The sequence below is a fragment of the Mobula hypostoma genome, chromosome 10 (genome assembly GCF_963921235.1).
Source record: "Mobula hypostoma chromosome 10, sMobHyp1.1, whole genome shotgun sequence".
NCBI classification, from domain to species: domain Eukaryota; kingdom Metazoa; phylum Chordata; class Chondrichthyes; order Myliobatiformes; family Myliobatidae; genus Mobula; species Mobula hypostoma.
This window is the reverse complement of record NC_086106.1, coordinates 55911521-55933531: the sequence shown is the minus strand read 5'-3', so window position 1 is coordinate 55933531 and position 22011 is coordinate 55911521. Positions and strand designations below refer to the sequence as shown.

The window sequence follows — 22011 nt, the reverse complement described above, 5'->3', positions numbered from 1 at the left end:
GAAATGAGACCACGAGGTGTCTGAGTTAAGATCAACTGAAGCCAATTAGTGCAATGACTTACCTCAGAATAGACACAGGAGGATTGACTATAAGGCCCTGCTGCATTGGTACAGGGGACCTCATGCAGTCCTCTTGTCTGTTTAATTCAGTCCTGTCCTATTTGTATCTCATATTCTTTTGTTGAATAAACCCTGAATGAGACAGGTTTCTTTTTGTCTAGGGGAATCATAATTTGGTTCAGTAATTTGACTCCTGATGTGGTGAATTCCATTTTGTTTGAGAGAAAATGGTCCTTTTGAGGAATGGTTCAGAAGCCTGGCTAAATTTATTAAGAGACATTTCTGGTTGGTCAGCAATGTTCTTAATGTTCTTGTCCGGTGAAAAGATGGTGGAAGGTGATCTCCAGGCAACTGAATCTTTTTCCATCTCCCAGTTTCTGGGGTCCCAACACCAGAATCAGCAGTAGTTGTAAATGCAGAGTTAAATGTTGTACTTGGGGCTGGTATGTGTACAAAAGACTAAAGGACTAGATCCAGGATTTTTCATTCTCTAGAATATTACCCATCTCAGGTTATTTCCTAGCTTGTCTCTACTACACAGAGAAAGAAGCATATAATGGGATTGTTTACAATGGGACATGGTCAGTCCTGCACAGGCAGCTGCCTCTTAGTCTCTACCCGGTTAATAAAGGTTACCTGCTGCTTGTTCCAGAGATATCACCTGCAGCTTATTTAACCCTGGTCCTCATCCACAGTCCTTGTTCACTCATCAACCCTGCCAGCCTTAACCAGTTGCTCCTAGCCTGGTTGCTTGTGGTGTTTAGTACCTGCCCTCTCATGTTTTGTGGCTCCTCGTGGCTTACAATTTTGCAATCTATTATTAAAGTTACCATTCATCGCTGAATCTCGTTCCACTGCTCTGATTTTGGGTCAAGCCTCCTCTACATTTCCTGACAGGATGAGTGAATCAGTGACTGACCCAGTGGAGTTTATTCACCTGAAAGAAGTTGTCTGCCGACACGATACCAGCAGCAGCAGGAAACTATTGACCATTTGCCCACCCTCGCAACCAGCTCCCCATCTCATAACAACAACCCAGCACCAGTCATCCTCCTCCCTTGGAGCTCCAGATTACGGTACCTGAACTCTGCGATGGTTCTCCAGCCTGATGTTGCAACTTCCTGTACCAGTGCATTTTACACTGCGCATTCCAGCCATCTCTGTGCTCTGCAGACTGAGCCAACATTGCCTGCATCATTTCTCTCTTGACTGGCCAAGGTCTGACCTGGGCTGCTGCTAACTGGCACAGTAAAACCACCATTTGTAATAATTATGAGGAATTCACCGCAGAGATGCCCCAGGTTTTTGACCACCTGGAAGTGGGTCAGATACTCTGGCTCTATCAAGGCTCATGCTCAGCGCTGGATGATACCGTGGAATTTAGGAACCCTTGTGGCAGAAAGTGGCTGGGGTACAGATGTGCTGCTAGTCTATTACCATCAGGGCCTTTTGGAGCGTTTGAAAGATGAGCTGTTCACTTGGGACATTCCCACTGATCTCAAAAGCCTCCCCACTCTGCCCTTCACATGGCAAGTGACTTATGCAATGCCCCTCCAGATCAGCAGCCAAAATCCCAGTTCCATTCCTTCGCTGCAGAACCTCATCAGCAATGTCTCCCGAACCCACACAGTTACAGAGAGCTTCCTTAACCCCCCCAGGAGTGTGAGCATCCGTGGAGGAACAACTTGTGTGCTTGCTTCAGTGCAGTCGATCACCTACACATCAAATGCCCACTGCATCCAGGAAATTGCTCCACCAGGTAGAGACAAGAGGCCTTCTCTCTGGTGAGCTTCTCCTGGACCCTTATTTCAGCACCATAGCCTGACTCATTCTCCCCGTCCTCCTCCACACCCTGAAGTTTCTCACACACAGGAGGCTCTGGTGGATTCCAGCACAGCAAGCAACATTCTGGACCGGACACTGTGTGTGGAGCTTGGACTCCCTACTGAGCCCATCTCTCATCCCTTCTGCACCACAGCCATTGACAGATGTCCCTTGGGGTTTGGGATGGTCAGCGCATAACACAGCCTGTGCACGTGAATGTTGGAGAGCATTGCTGGTCTATCCAATTCACCCTTATTGACTAACCAACACTCCTCTCATCTTCGGTTGTCCCAGCTCTCCATTCATGAACCACACTTCACCTGGTCATCAGATTCACTGCTGAAATAGGGACCACCTGTTGTAACCTCAGTTCACTCCCCATAAATCTGTGGAGACAGGAGAAACCCTCAAGCTACTCAAATTCCCATGGGAATACCACAACTTAGCTATCGCCATCAGTAAAAGAGAAGCCAACATACTACGACTGCATGATCCACCTCCTCCCAAGCATCACCCTTCCCCAAGGTTCACACACAAAAGTTTCTGGTAAACACAGCAGGCCAGGCAGCATCTATAGGAAGATGTACAGTTGATGTTTTGGGCCGGGACCCTTCGTCAGGACTAACTGAAAGAAGAGATAGTAAGAGATTTGAAAGTGGGAGGGGGAGGGGGAGATCCAAAATGATAGGAGAAGACAGGAGGGGGAGGGATGGAGCCAAGAGCTGGACAGCTGATTGGCAAAAGGGATATGAGAGGATCATGGGACGGGAGGCCCAGGGAGAAAGAAAGGCAGAAGGGGGAAGCCCAGAGGATGGGCAAGGACTATAGTGAGAGGGTCAGAGGGAGAAAAAGGAGAGAGAGAAAAGTATATAATAAATAAATGAATAATGGATGGGGTACAAAGGGGAGGTGGGGCATTAATGGAAGTTAGAGGAGTCAACGTTCATGCCATCAGGTTGGAGGCTACCCAGACGGAATATAAGGTGTTGTTCCTCCAACCTGAGTGTGGCTTCATCTTGACAGTAGAGGAGGCCGTGGATAGACATATCAGAATGGGAATGGGACATGGAATTAAAATGTGTGGCCACTGGGTGATCTTGCTTTCTCTTATCTGATCCCTCTCTCTCCTGCTGAGATCCAAGCCATGAATGATTAAATCACCAAAGCATTACAGCACAGTTTCATTTTACCATCCCAGCCCCCAGCTGGTGCAAGATTCTTCTTTGTCAAGAAGAAAGGTGGGGGTCTCCATCCCTGCATCAACAACTGTGGACTCAACCAGACCTTCACCAAACTGGATCTATGGAGTGGATACAGCCTAATACGCATCCACCAGGGGAATGTGTGGAAGGCAGCATCATAACACCAGCTCACTACTAGGAATACTTGGTGATGCCTTTCAGACTTTACAATGGTCCAGCCATTTTCCAAGCCTATATTCACAAGATCCCCTGAGACATTGGACACAGGTACAGCATGAGCTAATCTACCTCAATGACATCCTCATCTTCTGCACGAATACCCAAGACCACGTCCGTCACGTCAATTCAGTCCTTCAGCAACTCCTTGAAAACCAACTGTACAGCATTACAAAAATGCCAGTTTCACACCCCAGTCATTACCTTTCACCCCAAGGCATAACAATGGACCCAGAGAAAGTGCACCATGTTGTTGAATGGACCCAACTGCACTCCCTTAAATAGCTACAGTGTAATGGTGTTTAGTATCTGTTCTCTGTTGTTTTGTAGCTTGTTATTTTGCAGTCTATCATTAAATCTAGCATTCACTACTGAACTGTCTCTGCTTCACCACTTTTGGGTCAAGCCTCTTTTACATTCCTGTCAGACATGTTACTGGAGAGCCAGAAAGCAGGTTCTTAATGTTATTACTATGTGCTAAAGCTGATCAGAAACCAACAAAGACTGTCTGAATGGATAACATGATGTAAACGGATAGATTGTGAAAGGTCCATACCCTAAATGAAGACACTAGAAACTAGCTACTGTCTAAAAACACAGACAGCAGTAAATTGTAAACTGACAATAATTACCATTGAAATCCCTCAGCTCACATTGCCTTTTGTGGAAGATTGCTTAGCTCGCATCCTCGGTAGATCTGAGCAGAAAATACAAACTCACCTCCTCATCGGTGGCCTGAGTGGCTTGGCAAAGCCAGTGGAGCTCTGATAGTTTCTGGAGTTCACTCTCAACCGTGTTCAGTGCAGCCAGCAATTCTTCCTCAGAGCGAGTTCCCAGCTCCTTGACAAGTGCACAACATTGAACTAATTAGTTTCTGGTATAGAAAATGTCTTCGAAAATATTATTACAATGGCCTTAAATTACCACAACAGGGCATGCAATAACACCAAAACAAGTCATCCCGCAAAGTGGAGGAAAGTAAAAAAAAAGGTTACAAGGTAGTAAGAGAAAAGAAGGAAAGGATGAACACACTCTTGCTGTGAATAACTTTGAAAGCATGACATTGTAATATAATCTGGGAGGTGCAGGAGTTGGTTTGCACAAAACAAGCTTTAATAACAAGATGTTAAATAAATGCCCTGCATTGGAATCAGTGACGTCTCTATGAGAGGAGGAATAGGTTAATCTCACCTGTCCAATTACATACCAGTAATTTCCCATCAAGGAGTGACTTGGTCTCTGTGCGAAGAGCCTTAACATTATTGAAGACATCCACAACCACACTCCTGCTGATAGCCTAAAAGAAACACAAGGGTACATCGGTCAATGAACCAGCTGGTACATGGGTCAATAAACCACCTGCCTCCAGTAAAGATGGATCTTATTTAATACTTCATCATTGTTAAACATTCTGGAAATGGCCTTCAACATCTGTCTCTAGGTGCCGCGATTTGAAGTTTGGTTTTGAAAATATAGGAATGGAATCTGTGCCTTTGAGAACCAGGGAACCAATGGGGAGATCTATGAAAATCAATAGATGAGCTGAAGAGATAATAATGCCCCTACTAATGAGTCCACAAACTATAAGACTGTTACTCATGGCCCCAATGGCAATCTGGCGAAGTTACTTCTCTTAGGAAATTGTAAGAATGTGGGATGTGGCACCACTTACAGTGGGTGAGGTGGATGCTGCATGTACACTCAGTGGGAAGTTAGGAAAATAAACTACCTGAAATGGGATACTGTTGGTAAGGATCGTTAAGTCTGGAGTAAAAACTCTGGTTGGGTGGAGTCTGCTGTTGGCCTGCTCCAGATGCTCCAGGCTTCATGTCTGAGGACTCACTTTTGTTTTAAATGACATTAGCTTACTTTTACTGTTTGCACAATTTTTGATCTATCTGCACATTGGGTCTTTGCAGGTCTTTTTTTATGGGTTCTAACATGCCTACCACATCTATCCCTGGCCTGGTAATATATGACAAGTCTGTGCTCAATGTGTTCAACTTTTTCTTTGTTTCTTGTTCAATTACTACAAGCAGTTAAAACATTATCCTCCTTGCCCAGGCTGTACTTCATCTCCTTTTGTACCCAGCAATCCCAGACAGCATCCACTGAGTTGGTCAACACTGCTTCACAATGGACCCAGGCACCGATATAATCTTGGAAGATGGACAGACAGTCATGTTGGGGGGATCTATTGATATTTTGCTTCCTAGACTGGTACCCAGTCACCTTGGTCAGGCCCAGGAGCATTCTGATGAGGAGGTTCTCTCTGGATGACCCAAACACACCCCCGTCCTCACACCCCGTCAACACTCTTAACTAAACAACTGACTTATCAAACAATCCCAGAGCAGACTCAACATACATCATATGCAGAATAAAGTTCTGTCAAAATATTCTTGATGAAAGGCCAGTATCTGCTGCATCAGACTTCAGGGAACTGAATGTGCTGTAGCTACATCTGGCATCTAATTGCCTGTGATCTCTGTCTCAGAGGCCTTCGTCAGAACATCTTTCGAGAGGGTGAACCCTCGCAAGGCATCAAGCCCTGATGGTCTACCTGGTAGGGCACTGAAAACCTGTGTCAGCTGTTACGTACCCCGTAACTGGGTTGCCAAACCAGCAGAAATGGATCTCTCAGTTGGAGTCTGGATTACTAGAACTAAGAAAGTTTTATTAAAGAAACAAGCAACACAGTAATCGAAAGGATAATAAATGCAACAGTTCAGCAATGATAAACACACATGTGCACAGAATTAAGATAACAACATCAATCAAGCTCTATCGTTGTCTAGGGGTAAATGACCAATTTCAAAGTGACACAAAAGTCCAGTTCGATTTAATAGTTCAGTTCGCAGTAATTGTTGCCATGGCGATGGACAACGTGGGGGGAGGGAGAGAGAGAACGAGAGCGACTGATCATTCAGAAACAGCTTCCACTCACAGACCAGCGATATTGCTCACAAGCAGCTTCCGGGCGGGTCCTTTGTGATGTCACCTGAGGTCACCGACTGTGACCCCTCCTCCAGATGCGGTCGATCCTCTGCAGTGAACCCAGCACCCAGGCAAGGGCGGACACACACTGGGTTCCCGCTGATCGTACCTTTCCACCCTGTGCGTTTAAGGTCCGATACTTCCCACCGACTCGTGAGAGGCGCACCACTTCCAGGGTCTCGTTACCTCGGGTGTCGTGTGTGTGTCCTGCCTTAGCGAACCTGTCTCTTTTTATCCCCCCGGCTGGGGTATCGCCTGTCCATCACTTCAAACAGTTCAGGGTTCAAAGGGGGAGCCGCTCCAGACAGCTCTCTCTCCCGTCCCTTCATTACACATCTCCAGATGCTGCTTCATTGTTCCTTATCTCTCCTTCCCCTGAGGACAGGTGGTAGACCAACTGCTGATGCCACTGATGCTAACCCAGGCCAGCAAACATCTTAATTTTATGTGTATTCTCGTCACACAGCCAACTGACAATAGTGTTAAGGACATCTTCAACCTCTCACTGCTATAGTCAGAGGTTTCCACCTGCTTCAAAAGGGCAACAATCACACCAGTACCCAATAAGAGCAGGGTGAGCTGCCTCCATAACTATCGCCCAGTGGCGATCACATCTATTGTGATGAATTGCTTCGAGAAGTTGATCATGACTAGAATCAACTCTTCCCTAAGCAAGGATGTGGACTTGCTGCAATTTGCCTATCGCCACAGGAGGTCTACAGCAGATGCAGTCTCACTGGCTCTCCACTTGTCCAGCCACCTTAACAAGAGCAATGCATACATCAGGCTGCTGTTTGTTGATTACAGCTCAGTGTTCAACACCATCATACCTCAGTACGGCTCGACAAGCTCCAAAACCTTGGCCTCTGTATCTTCCTATGCAACTGGATCCTTCACTTCCGCATTGGTAGACAACAGTTACTGCTGATCAGAAATAACATCTCCTCCTCGCTGACAATCAACATTGGCACATCTCAAGAATGTGTGCCTACCCCACTGCTCTACCCTGTCTACACCCACACCCGCGTGGCTCAGCACAGCTCAAGCAGCATCTGCAAATTTGCTGATATCTGAACGATTGTTGGCAGAGCTTTATACAGTGACAAGGAGGTGTACAGGAGTGAGATAGATCAGCTGCTTGAGTGGTGTCACAACAACCTTGCACTCAACATCAATAAGATCAAGGAATTGATTGTGGACTTTAGGAAAGGGAAATTGAGGGAACACACAATAGGCCGTATCGTGGGATCAGCAGTTTCAAGTTCTCTGGTGTCAGCGGAGTCGTGCAGCACAGAAATGGGCCCTTCAATCCAGCACATCCATGTTGACCATTGTGTCCATCTGTACGATTCTTCATTGTCGACTGTACCTCGTCTATTTAAATGTGTATAAATGCCCCGTACACTCAGTAGTTGTATCTGACTGCACCACATCCTCTGGTATTGGTTGACACAAGAGCATAAAAAGACCTTAGCTGAGTAGTTATCTCATACAAGAACTGGCCTGGGCTGTTTGATGAGCAAAGCAGAACTAGTTCATTTCTGAATATTATCCAAGGTTTAAGATGAGGCATTGGAGTGGAGGGGTATTGGGGAGTTTTGATCAAGGCATTTGAATTCGAGGAGCACCATTCTATATCAGATAACTTCTATACCTGGGGAAATTTGATGGAGCAATAGTTTACCCTGTTCCCAACCTATGTAGTGTTAGAGAAACAGTACACTGCCCACAAGATCTTAGGGACTTCTCTTTTAAAAGGAACAAGGGTAGTAGTAAATAAACTTGACTTACCTCAACACACATCAAAGTTGCTGGTGAACGCAGCAGGCCAGGTAGCATCTCTAGAGATGCTGCCTGGCCTGCTGCGTTCACCAGCAACTTTGATGTGTGTTGCTTGAATTTCCAGCATCTGCAGAATTCCTGTTGTTTGACTTACCTCAGTTGTGTTTTGCTTTGGTAAGGCTTCATTCAGCAGCTGGGAGCAGGCATTGACTACATGGGCCAGCTCCTGCTCAACCAGCTCTTGTTTCTCTGCTGCCTGGTGGACTCTGTAAAGTACAAAAATTCCAGTCATACCAAATTAGCATGTACAGTATAATAGTGAAAGACTTAAAGCTATTTCCTGCCTATGGGTCGGAGGATACATTGGTTGCAACATCAATGGTTTGGAGCCAACTCCCTTAAAATGTCCTTTTCAGACATGTTAGTGGCTTTCTATTCTTGATCATCTCACCAGAATTAATTACTATTAATACATTGAATCTTTGCCACCATGTTTGCTATTTTATATCTAACTTAGCTTGTGTTGCACAAACATACTGTATGTTATTCTAGTGCCCCCAATCCCACCCCCCTCCCCATTCACAAAGGTGCTGGTGTACCTGATCCTTTGTCTGAGAGCAAAACAAACAGCATTCATAGTTGACCATCTGGCCTTTTGAGCCTGTGCCACCATTCATCAAAATTAGTACATAGTTGGACAACCACGTGCAGTCTGGTCACTGAACTATAGGAGGGATATGTTTACTCTGGAGTGGATGCAGAGGAAATTCATGAGGGTGTTGCCTGTGATAGAGCACTTTAGATAAATGGAAAGGCTGAGTTTTGTAGTGTTAGAGCAGACAAGATACAGTGGATAGTTTGAAGTTTTTTCTTATAGCACAAGTGCGTAAACTAGAAGGCTTGGTTTTATGGTGGGGCTAAGTCTTCTACAATGGAAATGAAGATTTTTTTTTACCTACAGGGTAATTACCATCTAGGATTCACTGCCATAGGTAGAGACAGGGACTCCCACAAGATTTGAAAATTGTCTGGATGACAATTTAGACAATGTGTCACTCAGTGTTGGGAAGTAAAGGCTGATGAGTGATTTTGTGAGATGGAGTTCCTCAGCGGTCAGACACTGGTCCATTCATTCAATCTGTGTATCAAGGACTTAGCTTCAAACTTAAGGGATATGATTAAGGAAATTTGCAAATGCTACACAAAATTAGACCACAGGAAAATAGTTTGTTTTTAATGCATTAAAATGGCAAATGGAATTCCTTCTGAAGAAGCGTAATTTAATTTACCTGCAGAGAACAAACAAGGTAGGTATATCAACATTAACAATGAAGTTACTATTGAAGAACAGATCAACTCGAGAACGTGTGTTTGCTGAACCTGGAAAAACAGATGGGTAAGCTGCATCCGAAGACAGTTGAGATACCGACCTCTCTGACCAAGACCGGGAAATGAAGGAACAAAGAGTTCATTCCAGATTGTTCATGATTAAAGTATTAGTTTAGGAAAGTTTCAGTTACATTCAATAGAGTCCACTGAGTTAGGAAGATGGCCAGAAGATGAGATATCCAGTAAAGAGGAAAATAATTGAATCAAGCTGAATAACGTTATGAAAATCCTAGCAGAAGAGGAGAAACAGCATTCCTTAACATAGTTATCAATAATTTATGGTCACTGCCTTAAAATAAATTTTGGAAGAATTACAAGGGAGTTGAGGCAACATGTTTACGCTTAAAGAATGACAGGATGCCAATGCTTATTCCCTGAAAGATCACTGCAGTTAAAGGTCCTCATCATGTTTGCCTGACCACAAAAATCTCATCAATGTCACTCATGGGCCACAATCTTTAACTACAGAAATGAGCTTAGGTGACTAACATTAATGAAAATAGGTTGATGATGAATTTATTGAAGCTCCTAAAAAACAATCTGTATGTCTTTGGGATGTGAAAGGAAATGGAAGCACCTTTGGAAACACATATGGCCACAGGGAGAACATGGAAACTCTGCACAGACAACGTGGAAGGTCATCGTCAGATCCAGGTCACTGGGGCCATGATATTGTGGCTCAATTTGCTGTACCACTCGCCATCTCTCTTTATTGAATCTCGTCAATGATGATGGATGACTGGTGAATAATTGAATGAATGTTAGCAGGCTCCTGGCACACACTGTTCTGACTTTGGGCCATACCTGTTGATCAGGGTCTCTACTGTCTGAGAAAACTGCTGCACATCTACCATCTCCTCTTCTGTGAGAAACTCCATAGACTGCTGGGAACTTAGACGGTGTCGAGCTGACTGCTTGATAGAGTCTCCTTTGCACTTGACCTCCCAGGACTTTAAGGTGCTTTCAAAAGCCTGATATGGAGGAGAAGAATATTTGAAGCATCCAACCACACTTCAGGGTTTGCCATACATGTCCCAATAACTACAGCATGCAAAATACTTTCTATTAGATTCTTGAATCAGGTGACCCACGTCTTCTTCCCCACCACAATTTCTCTTTTAACGTTTTTCCAATTACTCTTCAAAAACAACTCCAGTTCCTTTTACACCACATTCTACTCTCGTCTTCAATGGTACTGAGAGGATTGTCCTATTAAGAGAAGCTAAACAATTTGGGCCTGTATTTCTTTGATTTCAGAAAAATGAAGGTGACATTATTCATATAAGACCCTAAAGTTCCTTGACATGGTAAATGTGATACTTTCACTAATTGAATAGCAGCAAACTAGGGATATAGCTATAAAATAAGGGCTGGTCTTTTAAAACTAGGTGGATAGAAATCTTTTCTGTAAGCCCACAATAAAACAGGAAGGGGCAGATCATTTGATATAAATATAAGGCAATGATAGACGGCAGGACATTTGGTCACAGAGGCTCCTCCTGGGCCAAAATAAGATGCCAATGTGTGTCTCAAATGTTTTCCTTGTGATCACAAAACCCCGTTGGACATTGGTAATATAAGACACTGCAAGTCTGGTTCACTGGCTCGTTGGGGAGACCGACGGTGGGGAAGCTGCGTGGTCTCAGTTGTTCTGCGGACCAGGCCCTCATGCCACAGCGTTGCCTGTTACAGCCACCCAGTGAAGGAGACACCGGAGGTGGTGTAGGAGAGAACAGGGGGTGCAGCGGACATATTGGAATTCGTGCTGGTTTGGGGGCTGGCCTCACCTATCGGGGCTGCTATCCAGTGTTCATTCTCTGGAAGACAAGCTGCAGCTGACCCAGCGAGAGACAAGCTGATTTGCCTTCGTTTGCTGACCCTGTGTGAAGTGAGGAACTGCCGCGTGCTTGTTCTTGCAGAAACTTAGCTCCAGGACAATGTCCCATACATCATTGGTCTTTAGACCATACCACACAGGGACATGTGCTAATATTATTTTTTGTGACTGTATGCTATCGTAACTAACCGCGTACTCTGTGTGACTACCTGTACTGTACTTTGCAGCCTGGCCCCGGAGGATCACTGTTTCATTTAGTTGTATAAATGGCGATTAAACTTGAACTTTAACAATTGACTGCTGTGGGAAACTGCACAGAAGAGAAATTGATGTCAGCATATATCAGCCATAATAATATTGAGTGATAGGGCATGTCTGAGGTACCCGAAGGCCTACTCTTGCTCCTATTTTCTTTCAAATGCCCACATCAATGCTTTAATGATGAAGAGCCCTTCCTGATCTTCTAGCCCATTCTACCATTCAGTCAAATCGCACCTGATGTATAACTCAGTCCATTCACCCACCATTGTTCCAACAAGTTCAAGTCCAAGTCGATTGTCATTCAAGCATTCACATGTATAGAGCTAAACAAAACAATGTTCCCCTGAGACCAAGGTGCAAAACACTGTACATTCATCATATACAGTGCATAAAATATTAACAGATAATTAGAAAAAGTTCTGTAGATGTACGTGTTGACATAAAGTGCATCTACAAATATACACAGTTAAATATACAACAGCATAGTGTGACTGGCACTGTCTTAAGTAGTGTGTACTGAATGATAGAAGGGTGTTCAGAGATCTCACAGCCTGGGGGAAGAATATGTTTTCCAGCCTGACAGTCTTTGTTCTTACACTGCAGTGCCTCCTGCCTGATGGTAGCGGGTCAAAGAGATTGTGGGATAAATGGAAGGGGTCCTTGACAATCGTGAGGGCTCTGTAAATGCAGTGTTTCTGGTGTATGTCCTGGAAGGTGGGAGACCCTGAAGATTCTCTCAGCAGTCTTCGCAATCTGTTGCAGGGTCCTGTGATCAGATACCTACAATTCCCACACCAGATGGTGATACAGCTAGTCAGAGCACTCTCGGTGATGCTCTGGTAGAATGTAGTTAGAATGAGGGTGAGGAATGTTGCTCACCTCAATCTCCTCAGGAAGTGGAGGTGCTGCTGTGCTTTCTTGACTAAAGAGGTGGTGTTGAGGGATCAGGTGAGCTCATCTGTGATGTGCACACCATGACCCCTGCTGTTCCTGACTCTCTGCACAGAGGTTGACATGCAGTGGGGAGTAGCAGCCTGCATCTTCCTGGTCCACAATTATCTCTTTAATCTTGTCCACACTGAGACTCAAGTTGTGCTCTCTCCAGTGCCTGTCGCTCTACCTCCTCTCTGTATGCTGACTCATTGTTGTTGCTAATGAAGCCAACAACCGTTGTGTCATCAGCGATCTTAATGATTGGTTCGAGCTGGGTCGAGCAGTACAGTTGTGTGTCAGCAGTGTGAACAGCAGCAGGCCGGTGGGTGGAGGGTGCCGGTGCTCGGCATGATGGAGTCGGAGATGCTGCTGTCATAGGAGGGAGGAGAAGATGGCGGCGCGATGCAGCACACGTAGCCTCTCCGGTGAAATGATATTGTATTGTTAAATAGGGGCCGTGCACAATTCTGATTTGAAGGAGACAGCCGTGAGAGCACGGAGGAACATCTGGAGTAACTTCTGAAATGCCCAGTTCGCTGCCACTGCTACTGTGCGATCGAGAATCTCCGAAGGGAAGGCTCCTCAGCTTTGCCTGCTGCTGGCAGCCGGGGCTGGGGTCGAAGCATTTGGCAGAGATGGTGCTCGGTGCTCGGTGTCGGAGGGCTGGCGGGAGCTCAAAGTTTTTGGACAGCTCAGAGTTGGACTGTGGTCAGGTATGGCAGGGAGAGTATTCTTCCTTCTCCCGTCTGCGTGAGATATGGGACTTTCGAGACACTTCGAACTTTTTACGGTGCTAATGGCCTGTTCTTCATCAAGTTATGGTATTGCTACACTGTTGTAACTATATGTTATAATTATGTAGTTTTTGTCAGTTTTTCAGTTTTGGTCTGTCCTGTTTTTCTGTGATATCACACCAGAGGAACATTGTAACATTTCTTAATGCATGCATTACTAAATGACAATAAAAGAGGACTGCATGTCCTCATAATCTAATCTAAAAAAATGTCAACTGTCTGAGGTCTCTCCGTCGAGATCCAGTTACTGAGGGAGGGGTTGAAACCCAACAAGGAAGTTTACCCACGAGGTTCTGAGGATTGATCACAATGAACACAGAACTGAGGTTAATAAACAGCATTGTGATGTAAGAGACACCATTGTGCAGGAGGGACAGGACTGAGTTGAGGGCAGAGGCTGTTGCATCATCGATGGACTGATTCAGGTGCTATGCTAACCGGGGGGGTCCAATGTAATGGGAAGGCAGCAGTCAATACCGTTCATGACCAGATGCACTTCATTATTATAGAGGTCAGTGCCAATGGACGGTCGTCATTGAGACAGATTATGTCGGCAATTTGGGCACTAGGATGATGATGGCAGCCTGGAATCCTGCAGGAACAGTGGATTGTTTCAGAGAGACATTAAACATATGAGTGAGAACATCTGCTAGCTATGCACAGTCTCTCAGCGCCCGACCGAGTATGCTGTCAGGCCCCACAGCTTTGTCTTCCACCAAATTAGACACGTCCAAACAAAGTTATCTCTCTCAATAACATTGCATGTGGTTTATCAACTCCCCAGAGAACACATGGAAGGGAGAAAGGAGATAGCCATTTAGCCCTTTGAGGTTGTTCTATCATTTTTTGAATGTTATATCTGATCTCCTACCCCAACATCATTTACCTTGTCCTCATTCATTTACTATCAAGGGATCCATTGATGGCTGTGTCTGATGTCTAAACTGACTAGCATATTATATTCCTTTCTGTAGAAAAACATCCTTTATATTTTTTTTTTAAGTTACCATCAGCACTCACAGTAAAACTACCAAAGATTGATTTTAAAGTTTCCAGGAATTGAAATCTTTCTTGGAGACATTCTTATAGGCCATAAAATAAACTTCCTTTGAATGTTTACTCTTCTCAGTTATGAAACATATTGTATATGGAGTGTGAACGTGGATATGACATTGCTCAGGCACTAATTGGTTAATGATGCTGGGTCTTGACCTGAACTATTGGCCACCTCTTTGCCCCACAGATGCTGCTGAGCACATTGAGAACCCACAACAGTTTATTATTCGCTGCAGACATTGAAAGCTCAGCTTCCTGGTGATGTATGTGAGTAGGTACATTCTCATGAGAAGACATTGGCCAGTCAATAGTGAGTGTACAAGAGTGAAAAGATCAGACAGTAACTGAACGGTTTTCCAAAATCGCCACCTTTATAAGGCACAGTATCTTGAATGTAAGATCTCTCAGTTTCCCAAAATGCCCTGTGGACTGAGTTTCCCCATTCTGTCCTGCTTAGCGTCATTACATAAAAACACAAGGTAACGTAAAGGCAATGTGCTGAATGTCATTAATGCTACTTTTAAATTTCTATCTATAAAAACCTACCTTAATGCCAGTATTTTGAATCTGTTCAGGACATTTGAAAGAGAGAATAATAACTGCAGCTGTGAAGATCCCTGCTGCACCTAGTGACCCTGTGATCTCTGTCTCAGGGGCCGATGTTAGGCTGTCTTTAAAGAGGATGAACCCTCGCAGGGTGGAAGGCCCCGATGGAGTACCTGGTAAAGCTCTGAAAACTTCTGCCAACCAACTGGCAGGAGTATTCAAGAACATTTTCAACCTCTGACTGCTACGGGCAGAAGTTCCCACTTGCTTCAAAAAGGCACAAGTTATACCAGTGTCCAAGAAGAATAATGTGAGCTGCCTTAATGACTATTGCCTAGTAGCACTCACATCTACAGTGATGAAATACTTTGAGAGGTTGGTCATAACTAGACTGAACTCCCTGCCTCAGCAAGGACTTGGACCCATTGCAATTTGCCTATCGCCTCAATAGATCAATGGCAGACACAATCTCAATGGCTCTTCACACAGCCTTCGACCACCTGGGCAATACAGGATGCTGTTCATCGACTATAGCTCAGCATCTAGCACCATCATTCCCACAATCCTGATTGAGAAGTTGTAGAACCTGGGCCTTTGTACCTCCCTCTGCAATTGGATCCTCGACTTCCTAACCAGAAGACCACAATCTGTACAGATTGGTAACAATATTTCCTCCTCACTGACGATCAACACAGGTGCACCTCAGGGGTGTGTGCTTAGCCCACTGTTCTACTCTCTCTATACCAATGACTGTGTGGCTAGGCATAGCTCAAGTACCATCTATAAATTTGCTGATGATACAACCATTGTTGACAGGATCTCAGGTGGACTTGAGAGGGCATACAGGAGAAAGATATACTAACTAGTGGAGTGGTGTCATAGTAACAACCTTGCACTTAATGTCAGTAAGACGAAAGACCTGATTGTGGACATCAGGAAGGGTAAGATGATGTAACACATACCAATCCTCATAGACGGATAAGAAGTGGAGAGAGTGAGCAATTCAAGTTTTTGGGTGTCAAGATCTCTGAGGATCTAACATGGTTCCAACATATTAATGTAGTTGCAAGACAGCAACTATACTTAATTAGGAGTTTGGAGAGATTTGGCATGCAAACAAAAACTCTCAAAAAATTCTGTAGATGTACCGTGGAGAGCATTCTGACAGGCTGCGTCACTGTCTGGTATGGGGGAGGAGGGGGGCTACTGCACAGGACCGAAAGAAGCTGCAGAGGGTTGTAAATTTAGTCAGCTCCATCTTGGGTACTAGCCTACAAGGTACCCAGGACATCTTTACGGAGCTGTGTCTCAGAAAGGCAGGGCATGTCCTTTTCTCATTGTCACCATCAGGTAGGAGGTACAGAAGCCTGAAGGCACACACTCAGTGATTCAGGAACAGCTTCTTCCTCTCTGCTATCTGATTCCTAAATGGACATTGAACCTAGGAACGCTACCTCACTTTTTTAATATATATTACTTCTGTTTTTGCACAATTTTTAATATATTTGATATACATATACTGTAATTGAATGATTGTTTGATTCCTTCTGTATTATGTATTGCATTGAACTGCTGCTGTGAAGTTAACAAAGTTCATAACGCATGCTGGTGATAATAAACCTGATTCCAGAAACTATTTATGGAGCCTGTCTGGGCATTACCTGCCTAGGATAAAGCAGCAGTAGAGATATAGGTGTATACTTACCCTGTCCCGGGTCAGCATTTGAGCCCTGTTCTTATGTTGTATCTTGATTATTCCAGGGGGCTGGATCCAGGCTTCTCCATCCACTTGAACGGGAACACCTTCGTCTCCGCTGATGGTGATCTTCACCATGCGACCCTACAGGAAATATAGCAGAACGTGATGAGCAAGCCTTCGACAACTATGCTGCAGCTACTCACCACAATACCCTCAGAATTGTGGGGTAAATACAGAAAACCATTGTGCTTTTCCAGTAGCAGACTGCTGAGTTAATCTCAGGAAACCTCAGGGGAAACATCATTTACTGACAATGGTCCATACACTCAACATGGACAGAACAAAGGTCTCTGACCAAGCTGGCTGCAATGCATCACGTTTCCCTCTGACAGAGCTTGGGAAGCATGAACCACTTAGCATAATCCGAACCCTGCCTCTTAGTAAAGACCAATGTCACCACTACTTCCAATACAGCAACACTTTTATTATTAATAAATAATTTGACGATCAAGACCTCAGACCTGTTTCCTTTGTGCTTCCGACACCTGGACTAGCCATGATAGGCATCCCAAGGCACTGGAAAATATCACTAATATGTCTCCACAAAATCCTACAGATTTATTGGAATAACAAGCAAGGCAATGACAGTGCCCTTTCCTAGACCAACATGCCCTTCACTGGTTACAATCTCTCAGCCTCATTGGGGAGGCCACACAGTTTGCTCACCCAGCAGATTCCCAGACTGGACACTGCCTTAACTTTATTGTGGGAATTGATTAGCAGGTAGATGGTGAAAATATTTCTGAAGATGTGCCTCAAGCCTCCTTGAAGAAGTACAACATCCTCACAGACCCTTGGGAATCTCTAGTCCGTGACCAATCAATGCAGAGGAGCCTTTGGGACGATGCTGAGAACACCAAGTCCATCCACTGTGAGCACATATCAGCCCCGTGTAGCCAACAGGAGAGCAGACCACCTCATATACTACCCATATAACCGCCCCTCAACACCACAGAGCCCTTCGTACTGGAACAGGAACAGGTCATCTGAATCTAGATGGAATGCAAATGAAGAAAAGAAGATCAATCCTGAAAGCCATGTTCACTTCCTATCCAGGCACCAGGTGTACTAATTCCCTCAGAGAACATTCTGTACAATTCTTAACCTTTTGGTTTGATTAATAGGACTGGATGTTACAATCCCCAAAGTTTCTGCACTGCACTTGATTTGAGTGGAAGTAGTTCTTTAAGGATGACCACTAGATAATGTTACTACCATTACGACACATCTTCAGCTGTGTATCTCGACATCGCTGGGTGTTTCGGCCTTTTATCACAAGACTCCCTCAGCCGAGGCAGGCCCACCACAGGCTGATCAGACCTGGGTGTGTGTCACATGATTAGTTTCTGGATGGTCACTTGGCAGCCCAGACAGCGTCCCTTCTTTTCAGCCACGGCCAGTGACTGCTCATTTCGGCAGTATCAGCAAGTGCTTTGACTGCCTTCCTGTGGGCCTGCCCTCTGACCCCTACTTCACTCAGCAGCCTTACGGTGGAACTGGCTACAAAGCCCCTGCACCCCTCCTCAACTGGGCGCACTTTTACATTCCAGTCTCGTTCCTCTGCTTTGACTGCAAGGTTGGCATATCGCAGCCTTTTCCGTTCGTAAACCTAATATGATTATAAACTAGATATAAGTCTTTCTGATGAATTATAACTTTCTGAGTATAGGAATTTCTAAATGCATCTCATGACTGAGTCTACAGCCCCTACTTCTGGGCTCCCAGCCTGAGGAAAGGAGCCTGTCACCATGCTGAGAGAATCCCACTTAGAATCCTGTCTCTTACTGTTAGCCCCCATCTTACTCATCTGAACTCCAACAAGTACAGACCAAACCTCCTCAAATAATCCTTGCAGTAAAATCCCGCACCCAGGACAGTTTGCCCAGAAATTTGTCCCTTACTTATGGAGCCGTCTTGCACTCTCAGAATTCGATTTGGAATGAAATTCAGAATGATGCCACCAGGTGGCGTGATCGCTACTCGCCACCACGAATGGAATTCTACTTCATTGTGTCGGTGTTGAGAATACTCAAATAGACAGGATCATCAGGAGTAGGGTGTGATGAGGTGGAGTGGAAAAAGAGAAGAATCTACAAAAGCTGAGCAAAATTCTTCAACATTCTTCTGTCCCAAAAAGCCCAATGTTCTCAAAAAAATTGGTCTTCTAAGCTCCACAGTCCTATCAAGTGATTGTGACCGTACTCCCAGCTACAATGCTTATCCAAATATTTTCCTAATTTCAGACTGCTTTCCTCACCTTGTCACCTGCCTCTTCCACCCTCCCATCCCACTCATAATGTTTCCCTGGGATACTGTCAGCCCTACCTGGGCTATCTGGAGAATGACTTACATAGAATAATATTTCTGTCCATTATATTTCTTCTGCTGGCCAGGTCTTACTCTTCACACTCCCAGTCTCAGCAGTGCCCAGGTAACCCAGCAGACTCTCCTTGCAACTATACAGAGACACATCACAAAGCAAAGAATAGCACTGGAACAGGCTCTTCAGCCCAACAAATCTGCACTGACCATGAGACCTGTCTAAAGTAATCTTGTCTGCCTGTATATGGTCAGATTTCCTCCACTCCTTGCCTGCTCATGTGTTTGTCTAAGTGCCCTGTAAATGTTGTTAGTATCTGCTTCTCTCAACTCCCCTGGCAGCACATTGCACACACCTACCACTGTTGATACAAAAAAAGCTTGCCCTGCAGATCTTCTTTAAACTTTCCTTCTTTCACCTAAAACCAATGTAGTCTAATATTGGATATTTCCACCGATGGAAAAATACTCTATCTACGCTATCTATGCCTCCCACGGAGTTATACATTTCTATTAGGTTGCCAAAGCTCCAGAGAAAATGATCTGAGTTTGTTGAATCTCTCTTAGCCAATACTGGCAACATCCTGGTGAACATCTTCGATACACTCTCCAAGGCCACCATATCCCTCCTATTGTGTGGCAACCAGGACTGCAAACAACACTCCGCAACTGAGGATTAACAGAAGTTTTATACAGCTCCAACATGATTTCCCAACTTTTCTATTCAGTGTTCTGACAGATGAAGGTTAGCATGTTGTACATCTCCACCACTTGTATTGGAATTTTCAAGGAGCTAAAGACTTTGCACCCAAAGATCCCTCTGTAACTCTACACCCCGAAGTCCCCTGTCCTTTCCTGTATACTTTCCTAATGCATTTGATGTCAATATAGGCATCATCTCACACTTGTCCAGATCTCCGCTCATATTTCTAACTGATTGATATCCTGCTTTATCATTTAACAATCTTCCTCCCCATCCATAACTCCAGCAAATTTTGCATCATCATGTCATCTGTAAACCTACTACACTTTGAAGGGTTGTCTCAGAACCTATGACCTCTATAATTGTAAGGAACAGTGTGAGAGGTGAATGGAAAACACAAGTGTTTTTGATTTGGAAATATGTCACAAGTCATCAATGTCACAATGGATCACACTACCTAATAAATTTGTGGCAGTGTCTTCGCCATAGGATCTCAATGGTCGAAGGAACCACACTGCCATCTTCTTAACAGCATTAAGTGCTGCTCTGACAGTATCCACGTTCCTCAAATGAACAAAAATTTGTACTCCCCTTAACCCTATACGCTCTTTCAAAGTTGAGCTGTCTGCTTATGTTCACTTATGTATGCTTGCTGGTGATAAATTCAGATCTCTTAAACTAGCCTGTATTACCCAGTTACACCCCCTGCTCTCCCAGACTTACCTGTGCTATCCGATGATACTGCAAGTTAATCACTCTGGATACAGCCATCTGGATACTTCCAAACACAGCCACTACCTCCAGCTTCTTGTCATCAAAAGATGGCGCTCCATAACTCTGGAATAACATTTAACAGAAACTTGTATGTCTGCCAGGAATTCATTAATTTATGCCTATGCCATTCACACATCAACATTGTGGGGAGTTGGTATGGTGGCACAAAGACACAACTAGCAGAGCTGCAGCCTCAGAACTCCTAGGGTTGAGATTTTATCCTGATGTCTAGTGATACTGGTGTGGAGTTTGCATGCTCTCCCTGCAACTATTCCCCCAGGGTTCTGTTTTTCTCCAGCATCTTAATATATGCAGGTTGTTAGCTATTTGACCATTAAAAACATTGCTAGTGTGTTGGTGAGTGGTAGAATTTGGGAGAAATAAATGGGAATGTGAGGAGAATACAGAATGGAATCAAGGTAGGATTGGTGTAAATGGATGTTTGATGTTTGGCATGGACTTAGTAAGCTGAAGAGCCAGTTTCTGAGTTATTTGGCTCGATAACACTGATGTGAATGTGACACACATGTAATTATGTTCTTCCGTCACCCTCTTTTCCAAATCCATAGCTGACTCCTGCAGCGTGGTCCCTCACGTTATCAGAGCTCTTGTGTTCTCACAATTCTTTCCTTTCACTACAGAAGCTGTCATCCTTTCTGCCACTACTTACTCTCCTTGCATCTCACTAGGGTTTATCCTTTATGAACTAGTCTGGATATTGAGGTATCAGGCCACTCTGTAACCTTTTGTAACAGGTGAGCAGATTTCAGCTTCACTGGCAATCTCTTCCAGAATCTTTGCAGCCCTTGTATGGACATATGGAACAGGACAGCAGGCTGTGGGTTTGTCTCTGTATCCTGAACATTCTCAGATTGAATTTAGTCCAACCTCAAATTACTTTGGCTGCATTCTTTCTATAAGAACTTTCAGTATGTGGAATAACTTGCATGATAGAAATAATGCTGGCTCCATAAAGTCATCCATTCTATGTTGGAGATTAAAAGAGCGGGGAGTAGCTGACTCAAACTAGTATTCATGCATGTTTGTGATACATATATTAGGTGAGGTTCAACAGAACTGGAATTGGTGATAAGGAGAGGATAGACAAATTTGGACTGTTCTCTCCAGAGTGTTCAAGGCTGAAAGGGAAATTTGATAAAAGTTTATGACTATGAAATCCATGAATACGATAGATAGCCAGAGATATTTTCCAAGGAGAAAGTATCAAATACTAGACAGCACAAGTTTTAGTTGAGGGGATGTGGTGGTGAGGTTAAAGGAGATTTTTTTAGGTCCATTAAGCCATGCTGACAAGGTAGAAACAGATATAATATTGACACAGGAAGCATTTAGAAAGGTACATGATCAGGCAGGAAACAAAGGAATATCTGGAATGAAGGAATGTTTCTATGGAAGGGGAGTCTAGGACCAAAGGGCACAGCCTCAGAATAGAGGGATGTCCTTGCAGAACGGAGATGATGGGGCATTTCTTTAGCCAGTGGGTGGTGAATTCTTGAACCTTGTTGCCACATGCAGATGTGGAGCCTAGGTCATTGGGT

General features: G+C 44.4%; 1 protein-coding gene across 2 annotated transcripts in view; it reads right to left on the bottom strand.

The window, feature by feature from the left end:
* LOC134352916 (diacylglycerol kinase eta-like) overlaps nt 1–22011 on the bottom strand; it is a 185806-nt gene that overhangs the window by 9549 nt on the left and 154246 nt on the right. For both annotated transcript variants that reach the window (XM_063060530.1, XM_063060531.1), the window contains exons 21-26: nt 20402–20515; nt 16603–16737; nt 10275–10441; nt 8236–8347; nt 4510–4599; nt 4023–4142 (exon numbers count right to left, since the gene is read on the bottom strand). In XM_063060530.1, the coding sequence (XP_062916600.1) occupies nt 4023–4142; nt 4510–4599; nt 8236–8347; nt 10275–10441; nt 16603–16737; nt 20402–20515 (738 nt within the window). The remainder of the gene's footprint in view (nt 1–4022; nt 4143–4509; nt 4600–8235; nt 8348–10274; nt 10442–16602; nt 16738–20401; nt 20516–22011) is intronic.